Source organism: Phaseolus vulgaris, chromosome 11 (genome assembly GCF_051622355.1).
Source record: "Phaseolus vulgaris cultivar YP4 chromosome 11, ASM5162235v1, whole genome shotgun sequence".
Taxonomy (NCBI): Eukaryota; Viridiplantae; Streptophyta; class Magnoliopsida; order Fabales; family Fabaceae; genus Phaseolus; species Phaseolus vulgaris.
Window position 1 is genome coordinate 3,251,180 of NC_143508.1, and position 22,114 is coordinate 3,273,293.

At 33.7% G+C, this 22,114-nt stretch overlaps 3 protein-coding genes across 3 annotated transcripts; all 3 read right to left on the reverse strand.

The window, feature by feature from the left end:
- Nucleotides 1-293: 293 nt before the first annotated feature.
- Nucleotides 294-1,885, reverse strand: LOC137820356 (myb-related protein 308). The gene is made up of 2 exons (XM_068624406.2): nucleotides 1,111-1,885; nucleotides 294-969 (listed from the first exon to the last, which is right to left on the reverse strand). Exons 1-2 carry the CDS (start codon nucleotides 1,371-1,373, stop codon nucleotides 471-473), a joined length of 762 nt encoding a protein of 253 aa, XP_068480507.1. The 5' UTR covers nucleotides 1,374-1,885; the 3' UTR covers nucleotides 294-470.
- Nucleotides 1,886-4,594: 2,709 nt separating this feature from the next.
- APX3 (ascorbate peroxidase 3) lies at nucleotides 4,595-9,729 on the reverse strand. Its single transcript, XM_068624394.1, has 9 exons — nucleotides 9,364-9,729; nucleotides 9,085-9,209; nucleotides 8,685-8,734; nucleotides 7,471-7,536; nucleotides 7,336-7,384; nucleotides 7,112-7,194; nucleotides 6,945-7,024; nucleotides 6,703-6,805; nucleotides 4,595-5,012 (listed from the first exon to the last, which is right to left on the reverse strand). The coding sequence occupies exons 1-9, from the start codon at nucleotides 9,477-9,479 to the stop codon at nucleotides 4,821-4,823; spliced, it is 864 nt and encodes a 287-aa protein (XP_068480495.1). The 5' UTR covers nucleotides 9,480-9,729; the 3' UTR covers nucleotides 4,595-4,820.
- A 2,850-nt stretch (nucleotides 9,730-12,579) lies between these two features.
- Nucleotides 12,580-20,145, reverse strand: LOC137820363 (synaptotagmin-2). The gene is made up of 12 exons (XM_068624418.1): nucleotides 19,421-20,145; nucleotides 19,242-19,340; nucleotides 19,102-19,152; nucleotides 18,887-19,010; nucleotides 17,824-17,942; nucleotides 17,637-17,738; nucleotides 15,873-15,947; nucleotides 15,160-15,236; nucleotides 14,815-15,061; nucleotides 14,380-14,730; nucleotides 13,719-13,847; nucleotides 12,580-12,904 (listed from the first exon to the last, which is right to left on the reverse strand). The coding sequence occupies exons 1-12, from the start codon at nucleotides 19,529-19,531 to the stop codon at nucleotides 12,770-12,772; spliced, it is 1,620 nt and encodes a 539-aa protein (XP_068480519.1). The 5' UTR covers nucleotides 19,532-20,145; the 3' UTR covers nucleotides 12,580-12,769.
- Between the last annotated feature and the right edge of the window lie 1,969 nt (nucleotides 20,146-22,114).

Genomic DNA, 22,114 nt, shown 5'->3' on the forward strand with positions numbered 1-22,114 from the left:
AACCCAAAATCACAGGATTCAGATATACCGCAATTGTTCAATGCATCCATGTGAAACCTCGAATAATTATTATTCATACTGATATTAAAAATCAAGAATTAGGAAAGAAAAAAGATTAACTATGATGACCTGGGATGTGATGATGCAGATAAAGCATTGAATATGCAGTAAAATATGATTAAAAGAGCTGTCATTACTCATCCCAATCCGAAGAAAATAAAAATGAATATACTGGTATACCATTATGATGATTCCAGATTAGAGAAGAGTAACAAGAAAGGGAAAAGTGGGGAAGATGTTCAACTGTACTGGAACTATATATTATGCATCAGCGACTAATTAATTAATTAATTAATTAATTACAGAAATCAGAGAAGAGAAGAAAGGAATAAGGAGAGAAAATTCAAAACTAATGAATTTCATTCTCTCAGTTCTCTCCAACAACACTAACTAATAGGTATGGCTTGGATTCATTTCATTTCCAAGGTGGTGCAATCCCAAACACCGTTGGTTTTCAAGCCCAAGAAATCATAAGCAGAAGCAGAAGCAGGAGGAGCGGTGTTGTTGGCAGTGACTGCGTTGGCCACGTTGCAGCTGCAATCCTTGCTCTTGGGCAAACCCAAACTGCAAACGAAGCAAAGATTCTTCTGAGGCTGTTGTTGTTGATGTTGTTGGCGAGGAGGACTGATGGTTAACTCGAGGTTCAGGTCAGGGCAGCGTTCTAAGATGGACCCTTTAACCACGCTTCCGTTACTCGAACTTGTTGTCTCTTGTTCTTGTTTACCGAAAGATATATTACTGGCAGTTGCAACCGTTACAACTGTTGCAGAAGAAGCAGCTTCGTTCAGAGGTCTATGAGTTGCAGGGTCGATTCCTCTGTTCAAAAGCTTCCTTCTTATGTGAGTGTTCCAGTAGTTCTTTATTTCATTGTCCGTTCTCCCAGGCAATCTTCCAGCTATCAAAGACCACCTAAAACAGCAGCAGCAGCAGCAACAACGTCAACCAACAACGTTGTGGTCTTGTTTTGATTTAGACAAAAAGATAAGATTTTTTTTCATGTGATGAGAATACGAGAATATGGGATACAAGATATGAGATGAGTTTGCTTACTTGTTACCGAGGAGGCTGTGGAGTTTGATGATGAGTTCATCCTCTTCTTCGGTGAAGTTGCCACGCTTGAGGTCGGGGCGGAGGTAGTTGATCCAGCGGAGACGGCAGCTCTTGCCGCAGCGGAGGAGGCCGGCGGCTTTGGGGAGGGAGCGCCAGCAGCCCTCGCCGTGAGCTCGAATGTAAGATATAAGTCTGTCATCTTCTTCTTTGGTCCATGCACCTTTGTTTGTGTGAGCCTTCTCACAGCAAGGGGATCTTCCCATAATTAGCTCAGAATTGAATTGTGTTGTCAAATTTCTGTTTTTTGCTCACTTTAGAGATATGATATGATGCGTATGTAATGTGAGTAAGGGTAGGAATTAGGATTGGCTTGCAGCAACAAAGAAGCCGGTTTAAGAGGGAGTTGGGGTGTGGTTTTATAGGCTTTTGACTCCAAAAGAAAGGGGACAGAACACACACATACAGAGAGAGAGAGAGGGAGAGAGAGGACAGAGAAGGAAGACCCTAATTGGTGCTTCTAGACGCGTGTTGGTGAGACAGGTTAAGGAGAGTGGCTGTTGGCTCTTTCTCTCTCTCCTCTCCCTATCTGATGATATATTTATACTATATTTGCATCAATGATATAACTAGTTAAAAGACATTAACAATGGGTAACCTTCAGGTTGGTGTAAAGTAGAATGTATTAAAGTATGGGCAAGGCAGGACAAGATGTGATCTCTTACCCCCTTTTTGGAATAAAAAGAAACATTTTTTTATTTCTCATACGCTTTACCCCTAATATAAAAGTTAAAAACCCCACACTTGCCAATTCATCTTCTTCTTCTGCTGAGTAAAAATTCAGTTCCTAATTCCTTCTTCAATAGCTGCTCAATGTCAAGCTTCAAGCTCTGAGCTATCTGTTGTTTAATCGTCTAGGTTGAGGATTAAAAAAATGTACATGTGACAGTGGAATCAAATTCAAGTTATAGAGCCTTTTATTATTCCAAATTGACTTCATTAGGAGGATCTACCTACCTTAACGCAGCATTTCAGTTTGATTCTTATTATTATCTTGGAATGTTACAGCCTCTCATCTTTCTAAACCTTTTTTTTTAATAAACATGTGTGTACACGCAGAAGACGGAGCCATGTTTTTTCGATGGAGCACATGACTGCATCGGATGGCAGTTTAATTCTGCATATATATATATTTGATCATTGATGATTCTCATTTCTGACATCATGAAACATAATTCTAAAAGACTCTAACAATAGTTCGTTTTCCGGGTCTTCACAATCATTCACTTGTTTTATTGTGGACAGCAACTAACGTAAGGATACAGTAATATAAGCAGAATTTACATATGAAGAAGATTTATAATAACCAACCAATACTGTGTGTTAAACATAAGAGGGTGGTGTGGGCTTAATTTCCCTAAAAGAATAGTTTACTCGGGAAAGTTAGTTGCAATAGGCAAAAGAGAATAGCGTGGAAAAGCACAGAGATGGTAATGGTAGTTGTGGTTCTTTATTGTATTGGTGCATTATCATGCATGAGAGAGAGAGAGAGAGAGAGAGAGGGAGAGAGGGATCAAATAGACAAGTTTCTACTTTCTAGAAGTGTTGGAGGCTGAGTTGAAGGAAAGATGTTGAAATAAGAGAAGGGGAGAATTGGAAATCGAAATGAGTGAGAGTGTGGTTGTGGTTGTGGTTGTGTAGGGGCTTTGGTTTACCTTCCACTTTTGGTTTCTCTCTCCCCTCAAACCTTGTGTTGCAAGTTTAGGAAAAGGTTGGGATCGGGGGCATCGTTCATCTTTTTGTTGTCATCTTATTATAGTAGTTATCCACTACCACACATATATCCACTCTTTCTCTTTCCCTGAGAACGTAAAGTGGTTGGTAAGGGTTAATATTCATGGGTACAGGTTGCTTTCAAGGAGGAACGGCACGATTGTAGGGAAAAGATTCAGTCCACATGGGTGAAATTATTTGGGAGTATTTCACCCACCTATTCATCTCTTCTGACTGTACTTGCAATTCTAGACCAAATCCTTCCACTGTTCTATGTTCAACTATGCCACATAACACACCACTTCCTGTACCGCACCCCGAGTAACCAAATCAATTTGTGTGCACCTAAAAACACGCACAACTTTTAAAAATTCTATTCGCCAAAACGTCTCATCTCGTATTAACTGCATTGGCTTTTAATGCACACTATTTTAGTGCAAAAGAAATTGATCCTCTCTTTTTAAAGAGAATGAACAACTCAACCAAGACCATTAGCATTTAGTTGTGTTCATTGTTATATGATATGGTATGATAGTGGGAGATTTTATTGGGGGAGACAACAGCGGAAGGCAACTAAAATTTCGTTGGGTAGCCAAAAGATGCAATGTGCGTAGAATAGTAAAGTTACGAATAAATAATATATGATTGAAGAAAGGCGAAAGAAGAGAAGTGAATGAGTTGGGTATAATTATTAGATGAGATGAGGAAACATATGATATGATATGATGGGGGTTTTTAGCTAACCCAAAAAGGAGGAGCAAGCTAAGGGTTCTTCCCCTTGCTCCCCCCAATTGTAAACACTGGCCAAGTCACATGGGAGGGGAAATGTGAATGTTGAAAGGAAAAGGGAGTCGTCTAATATACTACTACTACTACATATAGAGGAAGAGACTGTGGCGTACGATTTGCATTTACATGATTGATCATAGCCAGCACAGCACATCAACACGAGTTTGTCATGTGCTTAGGTACTCGTGGGAGGTTCTCCTAACTTCCAAGAGCCCTTACCTACCTCTTTGGCTGTCCTCCACATGTGTCTTCCTCAACTTCAACCTTTTCCCCTCTCAATATACTACATTAAATAAATACATTTATAAATTAAATTATTAACAAACTTCCTCACCTTTTTCTGTGCATTCTTCCTTTTACCGCTCCTCCATCCTATACATTTTCTCTATTGGCATATATTAGAGATAGAGGAGGGCAGGAAGACTCCAATTTTAATTCCTAATTGCCATAACAAACACTTTTCCTTGTCGCACCGTTATCTACTATACCTTCCTTGTATTCAACACTTGATAAAAAAAATCTTAATTATTCACATTGATAGGATTTATTATACAATACAAAGTTAAAAAATATAAATATATATAATTTGTAAGGAAACAATTTAATAAATTGCTATGTTTGATGGTGTATATTCAATTTTATAACAATTATGAACTAATCATTTCTTTATTTTATACATACAAATCATTTGAATATGTAAATAATTCTGTCCAACACACGGTAATATATCTGATTATCACTTAAACTAGTATTCTCTATGCTAGTGCAGCCTAACTAAATGCATGATTTTCATAATTCTCAGCTAGTGCAGTACCAGTTTTCGTAATTCTGATCTCCTCGCACGAAACATGCACAACAAATTAGCCTCTTTGATTTGAGCAGATGGGCACGCCTACCCTCCTTTAACCTTTCAGTGAATAACACGTAACTGGGAATGTTAACTTTTGTATTTACGCATTATGACGTTGCTGTCAAATTGAGTATTCAGGATATTTTTAGTCTATTCATATAAAATTCAGAGTGGCTGTAGCATTATTCTTTATTGGTTCCAAGTAAACAGAAACTGAAGCTGCAAAAATGAACCCTATTTTGCACATAATGGGTCGGGGTCACGCAAACGTAATATCCAAGAGAGATGAACAGGTCCAAGTCTACTTCCCTCTTTTGCGAACTTCGTACAAGTAACTGAGAATCACCACTGCGGCAGTAACTACAACTCCAACAGCACCTTGTGCCAGTACGGTCCCATCCTTAACAGAAATCGCCTTTGAACTTGGCACGAAGCCTAGCTCTGAAAGTTTCTTATGCGATTCAGCATAATCCCTAAAGAATGCATCCTCGTCCTGCCAGAGCGACACAGTTTAAAAATATAAGACAGCGGACAGATTCAAGCAATTCAATGATGCATTAACAGCAATCACAACTTTGCTGCAAATAGCTATGCTCTTAATTTTCTTTAATGGAGCAAAACATAAACTTCGCATAAATGTCTAAAGTTATTCTAAAACTCTACATACAATACAAGCGCTAATAGCAGGGCCACCAATTAGAATGGACTGTGCACGTATAATGAAAAAAAAACATAATTCAAATAGAATACCACTCTTTCACAATAGTATTACTAGACCATCACCTTTTAAATGGGAGGCTGAATTATTAGACAGTTTTAGTATAATTATTAATTATTTATAGCGTGAATTATAATTTATATATTTTATGATTTAATCATATTTATGGACTGTCAAGGAAGTCTAGTTCAGTTGGTTAAACAAAATACATGAAATATCGTAAACTCCTTAAAATGTGTTCAATTCTTACTGATACAAAGAATCATATTCATGGGACTAACTCTCTCCCTGATCTTTTCAAAATCCTTTTTCTCTCTTATATGTCGTCTCATGCAGCGTGACCTTATTTGAAAGCACATAGGGAAGTTGCACAACCCTCAAATTTCAATCCCTTTCCCTAATTATTTCTCCCTGGGTAAGACTGTGCGTCTGTGACAGAAATAGAATGAGGGACCTGTAATTTAGGAAACATCGTTTTCTTCTTTTTCTTTACTCTATAATTCAACCATTGATTTATCATAACTTCTAAGTCTCTGACATGATTTAATCACAAATTCACACCTATGACCTAAATTATTCTAAGGTTTTAAGGAAATGACCGTACCCGTCTATATTGTACCAAAGCCATGGACCATGGAAAAATAAAATAATATTTTTTATAATAATTTCAAAATATTTCAATTAATTAGGTACTATAATTATTTTAAAAGTTGAATGTAATGAAGCAAAAATTCGTAAGGGGTGCAACTCATTAGACAATTAAATTATAATTGTAATTCTCTTCTAATTTATGTAAGTATGGAAACTTAGAATTATGTTTTTGTAAAACTGTTCTACGGTTGGCCATCCAATAATCTACGTCTAGCTCTGTTCCAGGCTAACAGGCATGTTATTTAGTTTAATGTACAAATTAGTTTCATCATTATAAAAAGAAAGAAAACGAACGCCAAGGTATGGTCAATTGCCGGAAAAGTAAGTAGTTTTATTTATACCTGACCAACCAATGGATAAAAGGTTGATGTCACATTAAATAAGTTAATTTGTTGGTTTTGCCACCCAACTAACACAAAGGGAAAAATAACATTTTAACTTAATGAAGTGCCAAGATAGCCTAGTAAACTCCAAAGCACAAGGCTTATGGGTATGAAGGGTCCTACTAATCAATCACTACTTAATGAGCTCAGGCCAGAAGATTTTATTGTGGACAACGGTGACAATGTCGCAATGAGAGTAGAACCACCTACTACCTTATGAATACGACACAAATCCCTCACCACTGGACCAGCCCTAGAGGTAACTCAGGACAAAAGATTGGTCTAATAATTAATGCAATTAGCTCACAGGCTTAATGGTGCTTATACTAAACAAACAGACCGATAAAACACTACAGAGAAACATTAATTGGTAATTTGGATACGGCACAAACACATTTCCTATGGTAGTTATTTGAATTAATCTCAATTACCTTCGCATATAGTTCAACGTAACGGCGAAATTCAGGATCCTCCAATAAAGCCTTGTCTGTTGGAAGTTTGAGCAGTCCAGCATAATCGCCTTTCAAAAGTTCCCTGGTCAATGGTGATATTCAGTAGTAGACAAAAATCAAACTCTTTCCGTTTTCCGTATTGCCAGGCACTAGTGAAGCTCTACAAAATGTTTTTGTAGAAAAGCAAAAATTAATAATATCGCATACAACACGAGTCTTACACAAAGTATGAGTTATCAAACTTCAGAGGGTCTTCTGTCCAAGGTCCATCAAACCCTGATCTCTCTGGATGTGCTCTCCCCTTATAAGACCACAGAAATTAAGATAAGTATATCTTACCATAAACACAGTAAGTAATAAAAGAGACAATACACGAAAGGAGAATTACCAGCGTATGCCCTCCAGACAGTGCCACAATATCTCGATCAGTCAAGCCCATTCGATGAAAGATATCACGGAGATGAGGGACACCTACAAACAGCATTGGCATATTCTTATGCTTTCATTAACATTCTTAACCCTGTCTATTGTGAAGGGAATACAAAATATATAACATATTTCACAGTCCAGGGAAAGAGAATAGTTCTACAACTGACAAATTTAAAAACACACCTAGTTTAGCATCAGGAAGCCGCCCTTCTTTAGGAGATACTTTTGAATCCTACAAGAATAGAAAATTACGTAAACTAAATAAGATTCGGTGATTTCATAAGAATAAATATTCCGACTTTGTATGGCATAACATACCTTTCTACCAGGAACAAAATCAACTGTGGGACCCCCGGTAACCTCAACTGCAACAACGCCAGCAAGCTGGAAGCACGTGAAGAAAGAAATGATTTTTTAGCAGATTGTATAATATATAAGGCAGTTAGTTTAATTCTCTACTTGAGAATGTGAGTCTTGTTTTATACAACGTATGCCCCATGAGTGATAATCTTCTGCCTCTCTGTTTCAACAGAATCTGAATTCATGCACTCATTGGATTTAATTGACTTGTGCGTCATATACACAATCAAGAAACGCTTGATTCTGATATAAACTATTACAGAAACGTTAAGGGAAACTTTGATATTCAGAATTCGAAATTGCTGACATTTTCTAACCTTAAACATTAGTACATAAGTGCATAAGAAAATCCAGTCAAATGGTGTTCAACTTCGTTGCAGAAATCTTAAGCACTAACGTTAAACTTGAAACGCATCCCATTAACTAACAGAGGAGCTTGAGCTTTAATTGTACTCCAGTAAGCTTTTTAACTAGAAAATCTAGGTGTAGTATAAGTATAGCTCTTAATCCAAAAATTGACATAGTTCCCCATAATTCTTGTTTTACTGATTTTTCCCCTTTCTTTTGAGAGGGAAACATTTGTGTGTAGTATGGAACACGCCGTAAATGCCTTTAAAATAATACCTTTCGTTCGTCAACTTGCCAACACCCTAAAACTCCCCAGCCTTCAAAATTTCATCTAAATCTACCAAGTAAAGAGAAAGAATGATGAAAAACTTGTTTGAGAACTTTGATTGCACTTATGTTGCAGATCATTTTGTGATTATCAACCATATCAAAAGGTGTGATGTGGTTGTGAACACAACCACTAACCACAATATCACAGCCGCATCAAGGGTTGTAAGTTGAAACCATAAGTAATCAGGGTTGTCAAACATTATGAGAGCATGAGCCTTAAGTGTAACAAGGCACTGCGTCACTGGACTAGATAAGTCTGTAACTTTATGATTCATTCATCCACCAGATTTGCGTAAAAAACAGCGGACAAAAAGAGTAAATTGAATTAAAAGCTGCAGAAAATGGAACCCTGAATCAATTATCATATACATCTCAGACAAATTTAGAAGTTCATTTACCCCATTCTACAATTTTCACTAAACGAATCAGTACCAAATCATCAGATTCACTACAGACTTTCATAACAAATAACTGAAAGAAAACAGAATGATCACCTGGTAAAGATCTGCGTATGTAATTTTAGGATGTTTTGCCTTCACTTCCTCTGTGACATCAGAAAATAAGCCAACTCTCAGAAAAATAAGGGGACCAGCACAGTTACAACCAGCGGTACTATTTTGCTAAAAATATCCTAGGCAAGTTAAACTGGAATAGGTTCGAATCTCGATTCAACACAAGGCAGGACCACGCCAATATAAAATCAAATTCAAGCCTATATGTCTCGTTATAAATTCAATACTCAAATAGCACAAAGCGCAAATAGATAAACACGGAGAATTTCAATTCCTAACCACAAATATGTTGCTACCTGCTACCTAGCTAGGAAAATGAAAACGAGGATTGAATGATAATTTTAGGAAAAGATAAAAGCGAACGAGACAAGAAAAAACATACCGCAGAAATCAATAGCCTTCTTCAAGCCATTGTTGGAGCCGTGAGAATACTCTTCCTCGGTCCGGATCGAACCGTTAGGTCCACCGGTCTTGGTTTTGGCATCGTAAGTGCCGGCATCGTGCCAGCTGCACCAGATTAAGCAATTTCATGAACGGAAAAACGAAATACAATTGCACGATCGCGGCGTTGACCGTGCAACAAGCGAAAACTCTAAACCTAAGTATCAGCATGAAACTGTTTGGTTGGAGAAAATAAACGAAATAGAGAAGAAGAACATACGCGAGACGAAGCATGAGAGGAGCGCAGTTCCTGTTAGCGATGAGTGCACGGAGATCGCGGCGAGCCTTGTCGACCTCCTTGAGGTACTCCGAGTCGACCACCACCGGCAACGCCATACTGAAGGGATAACGGAATCTGTTTGAAGGGAAAACCAAACGACAAAGAAGCAAACCTCACTGCACTGCTAACTGCAAACTGTTAACTGAGAATGAATGAATGAGTGAATGGATGGATAATTGTGCTGTATGTATGGGTGGTGCTCCCAGTACCATAGCATATTCCCATGCCTTCCCACTTCTCTATCGCCACGTCACGTTTCTTAATTGGCTCACTCCCTCGCTTCACCACAATTCATAATCAATCACCTAAAAACAAATCAAAATTAGGAAGGGACAAACTGCATTCACATTTTTTTATATTTCTAAATAAAACTATATATTTTTCATTGAATAATTTGAGTTTTTGTGTGAATAAAACCAGGTAATAAAAAGGTACTGTGGAAGTTTTCAGCATAAATATATGAGCAAGTTTCTTATGCAAGGCAATAATGTTCAATTTGTTTCGGACCAGAGATAAACTTTAAGATTTTCTTATCCATCTGTCCAAAAATTATTTAATTGTGTATTTAAATAAATCCATTCTTTTTCTGTGCATTTATTTTACTCAACTACAAGAAAATCATGAAATAAAAACCAATTTTTAGAGACGAAAATAATTAGTTGCAATAGTAACTAAATTAGAGACCATTTAAAAACTATTTAACAATAATAAAAACTTTGTTGTTAATTAGATATCAATTTAGAAACTACTTAACAATAATAAAAATTAATTTAGAAACCAATTTTTCTTTTAGTTTCTAAAATGATATCTAATTTAGTTACTGTTGCAACTAATTACTTTGGTCTCTAAAAATTAGTTTTTATTTCATGATTTTCTTGTAGTATTTCATAATTATAAAAATTTAATATATATACAAAAATAATAATGTTACATAAATACATAATTTTTTTGAAAACAAAAAATAACATGTAAAATAATTATAAATTAATTAAACAATCTTTTTTTTCAATTAGAGTCTCTTTTCTTTAAGTTTTTTCTTTTCTTCCACTGATTATTTTGGAATCGAATAGTATGATGATGTTCACTTTAAGGTTAGGATTAATTTGATGGTAGATACAAAAGAAAAATGATTTTATCAAAAAATATAGTTGCTTGAAATAAAGTGAAGAGAATGATTGAAAATTGAGGTTATTTTATCTGATATGTAAGATTTTGTGTGGAAACGTGTGAGAGTATTCTCTTTTAGTATTGTTGCCTTAAGGAAGAATGGAAAGCATCATATAAAAACTGTAAATTAATATTAATTTAAAAATTAAAAATAAATTTATTTTTCAAATAATTTATATGAAATGACAAAATATTTTATTGTACTAATAAAATAAGATATATTAAATAAAGATAAAATCAGAAAAAAATTGTGTATAAAAAAAACAAACTATTATAATTGAAAATTCCTATATATATAAAGACGTAGATTCAAACAAACAATCTTGAAAACTTGTTTACCTTCTGTTTATAATTTTCGTTTAAAACTTACACGTAAATAAACACAATAAAACGAAATAAAAAAATGTTATGATGACAGTTTCTCTTACAATTTTCTAACTTTTAAAATCTTTGTAACATAAGATTTAAGATTTTTTGGTTTTTATGAAATGAATTGTTTTTATTTATGTAAAATTATTATAATTGTTAGTAGTCCTTATAAAAGAGTGAGTGTCAAGTTTAGCTTATGTAAAATATAATTTTTTTATTTTCATCTCAATAAATAATATTTTTTTAGTAGATTCTATTTTTTAAATGTTAAATATTGATACTATATTAAAAAGGCTAAAGTGTCGCGTGATATTTTATTCAACATATATTTACGAGTATCATTGAGATACAAAACAATTATTTTTTAATTCTAGAGCAACATAAGAAGAATATTTTATCATAAAAGATAAAATTCAAAACTTCGTAGTTCTATATATACTATAAAAACGTATTCAAGTAATTTTTAAACTAAAGCTTAGAGTTTAATCCTATGGTCATATAATCCTTTGAGGGTCACCTTTATGTCCATTATCCATATAATTTGCTTTTAGACAAATACTTAAAAACTAAAAAATCTATATAAAAATAATTGAATTAATTATATATTTGAGTTTTTGTTATAACTATAGTGTTTCATTTTAAATTTTGAATAATTTTTTAAATGAATCTAATCTCAAATTTTAACTATTGCAACTAAGTTATTCCATCACTTTTGTAAAGGTTTTCTAAATAAACTTTTTTTTATAAACACCATTAAATATAAAGTAAAATCATTTTTATAAGTTACAATTAGTTTATAAAAATCTTTCAACACGACTTCTTTAAAATTTTATTTTAAATTTATGTATAAGTTAACTTAAACACTTTGAAAATTCTCATTTAACTTTGTTTTTTCTTAAAAACGTTAATTAAAAAAAAACCTTAAATAAAAATATTCACATTTTTCTCAAAGTTGATATGAAATTTTAAACATTATATTCTGTATAAAATGTATCTTCAATTTAAATATTTGCACAGAAATTAATATACACTAACAAACAATGGAGGGAGAGAGTGTTGACATCTAAGATTGAGATGTTTTGACAATTTTTTTTTTACTCAATTTTTACGAAAGTATGCTCTCTTAAAATAAGAAACAAGGAACTACTATACATTCATATTAATTTAAAAATTTTAAAAATAATTTTATTTTTTAAATAATTTATATAAAATGACAAAATATTTCCTTGTATTAATAAAATAAAATATATTAAATAAACGTACAATAGAAAAAAATTGTGTAAGACGGTTATAATAAGGAATCCCCTAAGGAGAATTTGAGGAATTTTTATCAAAACAATTTCCAAATGATGGAAGCCACGGGTAGGTTTTGATGAGATATTAGCTCTTGTAAACTGAATCTTTCAGACCAACATGAATGGCTGCTTACGACTACGTAAATTTCGTGAGTCAAAAGTACCAGATAACAAAATTCTTACTACATTTCATTGCCTCTAGATTCATGATATATTGGATTGGGGCTAGTCAATTAATCTGGGAAGAAACCAGAAAAAAAGAAACACGGGGCACAGATCAAGAGACCAAATGAAAGTCGGTTAAGCATCATATAAATAGGTGGTCTTCAAACAAATAATGTAAACGTATATTATACTCCAAACCAAATCGTATTTATGCTTTTGCTATTTCAAACCTTTTTCACAAACATGTACATGATTGACAAATAAAACCAATATATCTCACGAGACAATTTTAAAATGAAAGGAGGGCGGAGAAAGGAATCAGAAATACAAATTGATGGAGAATTATTTCATCATGCTTGTGAGGTTCTCCACTGCAACTCTACCTGGAGGCGACCATTCTTGGAGTCTATAAGATGGTACCTCTCGTTAATTCTTTTGTTGGCAACAACATCCCCAAGATTGATGTCGATATAACCCAAAGTTTCCTAATGCCAAAAGGAGCAGCGGATAACTCAGCTAAGTCAAGTAACACGAAAGGGGAAAAAAAAAACCATTGGGCTTAAAAGAACATGTTTATGCAATCCAGGAATCGTCTGAGTGTTAAAAACATAAAGTTGAAGGTGAGCATATAAATATGTATTTTAGCAATGAAGGGCAAAAACTAGTAAAGGCATGGCCAAAGATAGTCATGACAAAAAACTAATGCATGAGCATATAGTTTACCGCAGAACATATAAAATATCCTCTCTACCTTCCTATCTCCCAAAAAATTCAGAATGAACTACCGAAGACAATTTCACATGTATTCAATTCTACAAACACGAATACAGTCATCATTCCCAACGTATATAAACCTCCCTTGAACTTTAGACACATGTGATTTACTTTCTTTGCTTCCAATTAAAACAATCAACTTCATAAATATGTAAACTCATAAAGCTTCCGTTAAAATAGAAAATAGAAAACTCTGAGCATGTTGCGGTAAAATAAATGCTTTAATTGGAAGCACATGCAGGAAAATTGAACAAAACATCACCCAAAGCTAAAGGCACTTGTGTATAATGCAACCTAAATTTTTTATATTTGGATTTGGAATCATTAATAATGTGTAGATTCTGCAAGTACTTCAACTTCTTTCAACAATTTGAGGTTCCTAGTCTGGCGGGTTTAGTTTTTTAGTTTCTACAGTATATATTCGTAACACAAGACTTGATATGATCATGTACCTTTTCTACAGCATACCATCATATTAATAATATTACATTACATATTTGGAACAGACTTGCTATGATTATGTACCTTTTGGTGGAGAAGGTTTCGTGATGACGTGCTGAGAACCTCCACGTGTAATCTATCATTGGTGGGAGGCTCCTCCACCATAAAACTGAACTCGTCTTCCCATCTTGGATCTCTATTCTTTTTAATGCGCTGTGATTATGACCACAGTATCATTAGCATTCCATAAAAAAACTAATACCAATCCAAATAATGTACATGCTACCATCTTCTTGGTCTTCTCTACTTTTGGTATAGTTAAACAAAATCAATGAATTTGGAATTTGACTAAAGACGTGAATCCATTAGATCAAATCAGCAATGTCATTATACAGCCGTTGTTTTAGCAACCTATTAAACTCACAAACCAATACCACATGGTGGGTTGAATAGCTAAATTACAATATGTTTGATTAAAAGCTCTGACGCTATACTACATTCCAAAAGAGATTTACCAGATTAGACTTTGTACCCCACCCCTCCCAAGTAGGGTCTATTATCAACAGTCTACAGGGATTAGTTGAATGTAAAGAAGTCTAAAAACTCATTAAGGCATATTAAAACCTGAGCGTTTTAAGTGGTTTTTCCTATCTTCCACAGGAAAGTTTAGGAAACCTGCTATTTTATTTATTGCGGATAATTCAGAAGAAATAAAAAAATGCAAATATTTCTTAGGATTATCTACCTTAGTTTTTTTCTCCTCCCCTCTGAAAATAAGTCGTACATGTGGATTAGTGTGATACTTTCCTTCGACATCTTGAGCTTCATGGACTATAACTACAAGCAAACCTCCACCTTCCGGGGTACCTTCAGGAGCTTTTGGCACTGTCTGCGTCTCGTCAAACCCCTTGGCCAAATCCTCCTCCTTGAAGGGTTTATATGTCAATTCTACAACAATCTGCCCACGTGACTTCTCATTTTGGACATCATTGGGATCCATGGTTTTTAGGAGGTCAAGAGTAAAACTTTTAGGCTCTTCAGGGGAAACATCTTTTAAAGATACCACATTCATACCCATCTTGTCATGTTTCCCAACCTAAACAAGATATAAAACCAACATTCAGTTGAGATATCATAAGAAGAAACTAGAAAAAACACTCAAAAAGTTCAAGAGGTTTACCTGCTCCCAGTCATAAACATTAATCTCTAAAACCTGGGAATCTGGATCTTTAACAATCAAATTAAATTCTTCATTCCATTCAGGATTTAAGTTCTTGTGCTTCACACTAGTCTTTTTCGATGGCAATTTATCATCAGTAAGCTTTAGCTTCACATAAGGGTCAGATGCACCAAGAAGATCTTTCTTCTTTAGCTTCATTGCATGAAGAACCTTTACATGTAAAATTCCAACGGGCCTCCTCAAGGCTCTACGATTTCCCAATAACATTTGCAAGAAAAACAGAAAAGAGTTGAGGCAATATAAAAATATATTTTGAAAAATATTTATAGAAATGAAGAAGCATACTTTGACATATCTAAAATTGGAACTTCCAAGGTTTTGGGCCATAAATACATGTTTGCAACCTGATCTTTGATAAGATCCTGAAAAGAACACTCTTTAAATTAGTTTAAAAGCACCGAATACTTCAATAAACCAAAATAAGCTTAGTAAAAAAAAAAAAATAGGATGCTACAAAAGAATAAATCACAAATAGCCAAACTAGAAACTGGCTTCAATAAAAAATTATAACTGCACACCATTGAACCACTTTAGCTAATAAGACCTGATTATACCCTCAATGAACTGTAAGATAACACCTAACAAGTCCACAAACCATTAAATTTAAGACCTCCACACTACCTACTGTATTTCTTCATGTTCACATCCACATTATACAAGCAATTTCAATCACTAACACACAAGTTCCAATTTCCCAAGCAATCAAATTTCTATCTATCATGAACAAACACCAAACCAGCTTGATGCAAGAAATGGTTCCATGATAATTCTCCCTTCATTCTGCAAGCAAGATATTTTGTGCAAACACAAAATCAATGGTCAAGATTGATAATATCACTCATTCCAAAATAAAATCTATTTGAGCAAACAATTCTTCATATCTACCACAGGTGACATGGTCTACTATGCAGGCAGCAGCCATTCTGGCTTAAAGGGTGGAAAACAAATGTAAGCAAGTCTACCATGCAAACACAAATAAAAACAATGGCATTTTTTACCTGAACGATCCTATAGACGCCTGGAATAGACATAAGATCAGCCCCTATGAGCTTTAGCCCAAAGTCAACATGTGGCTACAAGATAATGTACACCGGAAACAAAGAGAAGATAAGTACATACCATATATAAAAAATAATCACTAGTTGATATATCAATTTTGGGAAGGAAGAAAACAAAACCAAAGTTCCCTCAAACATTAAAATAAAATCAAATAACAATTCAATTATCTATAAGGAAGAAAAAATGTTGGAATTTCAACATCATAGGTTATCATAAAATGGCAATAACAACTCCAGATATCATTATAATAAGCATTAACTAAAATATACATAAAATCAAAGAACATTTACATATGGAGGAAGTCCACCCTAATCAAAGAAAAGCAGTCACAATTATATTTAAAGTTGCTAAACTACTAACATGAAGCAAGTTATTTTTGACAAAAGCTGAGAGTTTGATAATTAATCGTCACTATAAAAGGGTCCATTTGGTAATTATATATATATATAAATATATATATATATATATATTCAAACATATATATATAGGATTGCATATGATAATTATATATATATATATATATATATATATATTCAAACATAAATTTAAATTATAATAGCAATTAGATTTAGAATATAAAAAAAATCATATTATTCAAATTCTTTTAAAAAAAATGCATCATAATATTAATTTAACAAAACTTTCATAATGCATTTACAATTTTAAGAAAAAGTACCTATATAAATAAAATAAAATTCTGTATAATTTTGATAATATTAATTTATATCATAATATATATGCTAATTATAATTTTAAAATCTTTTTAATTTCTTATTTTATAATAAATAGTTCTATAAATAAAATATAATTTAGTCAAAGTTATTATTTTTTTTGTAATTTTCATAATTTGTAACAAATTTAAATTGAAATTCGATTATTAGAAAATTATATATAATTTTAATGAAAATTTGTCATTTCAACATAATGTATATTATATGCTATCTTTATTTAGCTTATTGTCTTGTCTGTGTGCGCTAAACACTAAATATGATTATACTTTATCTTGTTATAATATCATATTCCCTTATCCCATCGTATCACATGCCCTTATCCCATCATATCACATTCCCTTATCCCATCATATCACGTTCACGGAACAAGTCCCAACTGTCCTAGAATTTCAAAATATGTTGAAAGTCACCTTTCAGTTGTAAGATGCATAAATATCAATGACTATGATTAGTTTTTTCATTCTTAACATCACAATTGCAAAGGTTATCTCATTTAGGCTTACATTGTAAGGGAGTTGTGATTGTGGTTTCTAGAAGATAGTGATCCTTAATAGATGTGTATTCTAAACAGTAAAAACAATTATAGCTCATTCTTTAAAAACTTTCAAAGACATTACGGGGACAACAAAACAATTCAAATATACAAGCAACAAAATAATCCAGAAATATATCCTAAATTTAAGCATTTTCAATAGGATGACCATGATATTTGCCCACAAGTAGATCAGAATGAAAGACCTATCCCTGCTCCTCCTTCCTAATATGAACATAATTTCCAACCATCCAGTAAGGGGTTTCTACCAGTGTTAATTCCAACAAGAAATCACTCCTCCAGAGACAGAATTTGCTATCGAATATAGCTACTACAGTTGACGAAAACTAGGAAACCCTATCAAATATTCGTTGTGTCTTCCATTAAATGTTCAAGTGTGTATAAAAAGTAGGTGGGGGAGTAATACAACAATCACCAACCTTTTCCATAAGGGAGACATTTATGTTGGCAAAGCAAGGAAAACTAGGAACCAAAGGCTTCAAAGTAACGCGAGGCAATAGGAAAACTTGCAAATCTACAACCTGATATAGAAATCAGAGATCTCAGTAAGAAGGGGAAAAATCATCTACCCATTTTCTACTAACACACAAAAACACAACAAATTACCTGCACAGTTGCTTTCAACCCAAATGCCTTAACAGAAACAGTGACATTAGGGTTTCCAGCCCATTTTACAGAAGGCTCCATAATTAACTCCTTCTCATCAGTGACATAAACTTTCATTCCTATCAATGTGCGTTCAAGAAAAGAAATATTATGAATATAAATACGACAAAAAAAAGGTTATCTAGACAGAATCAATTATAACATATAGAATAGCAAATAACCCTTTAATGCAAAGATGAAGACATAAAAGAGTCATCTTTAAGACTTTAACAACCGACTCACACAAGAAATAAAACTCAACAGAGGTCTTCCAGGGAAATGCATCATATAAAACAAGTTTTCTTCAATTCCAAGCTGAAAACTGTCCTCTCACTTGTTGGTTCCAGTTCAAGTACAGAGCAATCTCAATTTCAAACCTTGAATTTAATAGGGGAATTTTGATTCTAGACCAACAAAATCCATGACGTTGGAGTTGTGCATACAGTGACAAACGAGAAACTTGTGTGTAAATGTTGGTTACTCTTTCTCTATCAATCAATTTTTTTCTGATAATGTCTTGTGTGTCCCGAAAAGACATTATCATTGCCAGTGTCTAAAAATAGCCATATTTATGGACCTAGACAAGCTGCAGTCATATTTCAAACAGCCAAGGGTTCACTCATCATGATCTAACAGCTATTTTTTCTTCTTACAATAGATTAACTTTGTAAGTTAAAAATATAATTGAAGGTTAACATTCGAAATTACTTCTCTCCCAGACAGCAGGAAAACCTCTTCCTATATTATCCCTTTGCAAACAATAGAATAGTAACTCCACGAAACAAAAAATTGTCAGCACAAGTTGTCTATTTGGGTTCCTTAACCAATGTCTGGGATTAAACTCTCGGTTTGGGCATAAAGTCACATCTAAAAGTCTGATTCGGGTACCATTTTATCCAAAAAGAATGGAGCGACCCGGTGGGACTATATCTCTTAGTTATACCAAAAAAGAAAACTCGATAAAAATAGCTGACACAGTTCACAAAACATTGTCAAAACCCTAAGAATGTCCAGATCTACTAACCTTGAAAAGTTGGCGGCAGTGAACCCAGCGTGAGTGTTTCAAACTCAACAGAATCAATTTTATATTTAGGAATCTGCTCAGCAATTATGGGTTTTGCAATGTTCTTGGCAGTCTTGCAAATTGCCTAATAAATAATTAAAAACATCACTGCAGTCAAACAAGACAAGAAACAAGGAGGATCAAAAGTCCAGGCAAAGCACATAAAAACTACAAACCTTATCAAGATACGGCCACATATACTCCAAAAATTTGTTGAGCCAGTCAAGCTGGAGAAGAAACGGAGAAACTTATTAGTTCAGTGGCCATCCTAAAACCAGAAAAAGAAACAATCAAAGCAATTGAGTAGTTGGGTTACCCGATCGAAATCCGGACTTTTTACCCAGAGAGGAATCTCTGGAAACATCCGCTGCAAAGTCTCTTGCTCTTGCTCCACCAATGGTTTGATTTCAGGATCCTGTCAAAGCCACAAATCAAAGTGAAACACGAAGACAATGCTTAAAGAATCACAGTGTATGGTGCCACACGCATACATACCTCAACATCAGTGGGTTGAAAGTAGATGAAGAGAAAATAGCCGGCAACAAGACCAATCGAAATTCCAACCCCGAATCCGAAAAACCCCAAAATGGCACTGAAGAAACCCATCTGAACTCGATCCTTATTCTTTGAGCTACACCGTGTCCCAGATCGCGATTCCTCTCCTCTACTTCACCATTACTGCTACAACTACTAAGCTAACGCAAACAAAAATTTAGAAGAAATGAAGATGAAACGGTTGCGTTTCTGTCCTTATAGGAGAGGTGGGGCAGGTCAACGAAACGGTCCAAGACCATAGGCCAAGCAATTGAACGCCCAGAGACGATGCAGAAAGCAAAGCATCCATAAAATTAATTACGAAATTAAATGCAAATAAAAAAAATATTATTTGTACACGTGGCGTGCATGGGAAGTTGTCGGTATGGGTTTTCGGCCGTATCACCTCTCGGTGACCCTCACGCCCAATGCCTCTCAGCGTACACACGACACCTGGCTACTTTCCATATGAAATAAGACAATAAATTATCTTTCAAACTGCAAAAAAAATTATCCGTATCAAATTTTTATTCAAAAATATATATTATTTATAAGAAATTATAAGATAAGTAAAAGACTTGAAAAAATTAAAAAAATTGTTTCACTGTTTTGCTTGAGGAGGGTGTTATTAGAACATGAGATGGTGTTGGTAGCTATTGCAACTGCAATTGCAACTACAATTCAGCAGTTTGACCGGTTGACACTGTTGTAGTTTTGTACTGTGTTGTGTTTGTGAGAAGTTTGAGAGGAAATGTCACATCAAATAAATATTTAAATAGATACAAATATACCAATTATTTAACGATATCAGATAATATTATGGACAGTGAAAATTATTATTGAATACATTTCGAATATTCAAAAATATCAAACCAAGCAACATCCGAATAGAAAAATAAAAAGGTTTAAAACTAAATAGAAAGTATTTAAAATTAAATTATATAACAGAATATTTATGAAATAACGTTACTTCTTTTCATTGGTAATAATTTGATCCCATATCCGGTGTTGTTGGTTCTTCTCGTTTTCTATTCTTTGAATATTTGTCCGCTTTATTTACCACACAATATACTGTAAATAGTAAATGAATAAAAATACATATAAAACATTTTAATTTAAACTTAAATAAATATTTTTTATAATTTATTTGGACGTGGGTTTGCGAAGTAAAGTCCTGCGAGTAAAGGACTTTATACAATGCACCGACCTAAACATATTAGAAATGTTTTATTAAACTAAAACAAACTTTGTACGTAACAGTGTCTACCCAAAAACATGGACTGTGTACAATGCACCAACATCTTCTAGGCCTTGAAGGGACTATGAGTTATACATATCCATAGAAAATACATATGTGTATGAAAAAGGAAAAACTTTGCAATCTAATAGGGTAATATTTTAATTATATTCATTTTACTTCTAATTCAACGTACTAATATGTATTATTATATTATTAAAATAAGTTATATCCTCCATGAGAGAAAAATTGGATAAACAATAATATTATATTGGTAAATTTATCTTAAAATATTTAAATATTGTTTGGTTTTGGTGCTCTGTGTAAAGGGAAAGACGAGGAAGTTACGCATTTGTATCTATTGAATGTTACTGATTTACCAGCACAAAATCGCGAGATTCGTGATTTTTTTCTTTCCCATTTGAGGGCAAAGAAAGCATAAGAAAATCATATTGGCATATGCATTGTTCATAATGCCACCAACTTTATGTAAGGAATTTACATTGTTCATCTTGCATGCAAAGATTCCTAATCATGCACAACTTTGATTCCTTAACACGTGATTTTTTTACCGTTTGAATTTGGTGACCGGGTTATTGGTGGAGTTCTTAAATACTCATCAATGGAGGTAGATGAGTTCATTCACAATAATAAGTGTGATTGTTGTGAACTCTTAGGCTTTGTGTGTTGTTGTGTTGAAATTTTTTGGTTGTTAAGTTTGTGCTTTCCTGGGGCTTTGATCCATATTTCTCTATGCTTTTATGGTTTTGCAGAACATATTTAGTGGTTTGATGTTGGATAATTGATGTAAGAACAAAATTCCAATGATCATTTTTTAGACAAAAAACTTTGAAGGAACCATAACCGATTATATGTTTGATTATGTTGGTATTTCCAATTCATAATCGATGTTCAATTGCATTTGAATACTCACAACATCGATTACGAGGTGTTTTTTAAGTGAACATCAAATCTTTGGTGTCTATAATCGATGTTGGTGTTTTTTTCACTCGCATAATCGATGTTCTCGTGCCTTTGTAGAGATAGATAGTCAATTACCTTTCGCTTTTTCAGTGAAATTAACTACCTATGTTTTTTAAATGGATAATCGACCCATGTAATCGATTATGGTTTTCACTTTCTATGAATCCAATTTGGTTCATTTGTTGCATGATTGGATGCTTTCAAAGTTCACAAGGTTATTTCTTAGGTGCAGGTTGAATTATGTGGTTTTGTTTGCATGAAGTGGTGTTTTTTTCTTTGGGTGGTTGGTTATCCTCCTCATACTTGGTCCAAACATGGTGGATTTGTGGTGGTGGTGGTAGTGTCTATGTTGGTGTGGAAACAAGTTGATGGTCTTAAAAAATCACATTTGAGGAGTTTAATACCCCTATCATGTGTGTAAGCCTTTAACTTTC

Coding starts and splice junctions, on each gene's coding strand:
- LOC137820356 (XM_068624406.2), bottom strand. CDS start 1,373: ATGGGAAGATCCCCTTGCTGTGAGAAGGCTCACACAAACAAAGGTGCA. Junction 970..1,110: donor CACAGCCTCCTCGGTAACAA/GTAAGCAAACTC, acceptor CTGCTGTTTTAG/GTGGTCTTTGATAGCTGGAA.
- APX3 (XM_068624394.1), bottom strand. CDS start 9,479: ATGGCGTTGCCGGTGGTGGTCGACTCGGAGTACCTCAAGGAGGTCGAC. Junction 7,195..7,335: donor GCTTCCTGATGCTAAACTAG/GTGTGTTTTTAA, acceptor TGCTGTTTGTAG/GTGTCCCTCATCTCCGTGAT. Junction 5,013..6,702: donor ACGTTGAACTATATGCGAAG/GTAATTGAGATT, acceptor TCGCTCTGGCAG/GACGAGGATGCATTCTTTAG.
- LOC137820363 (XM_068624418.1), bottom strand. CDS start 19,531: ATGGGTTTCTTCAGTGCCATTTTGGGGTTTTTCGGATTCGGGGTTGGA. Junction 19,153..19,241: donor AAAGTCCGGATTTCGATCGG/GTAACCCAACTA, acceptor TTTCTTCTCCAG/CTTGACTGGCTCAACAAATT. Junction 12,905..13,718: donor GAAACCTTCTCCACCAAAAG/GTACATAATCAT, acceptor TTTTGGCATTAG/GAAACTTTGGGTTATATCGA.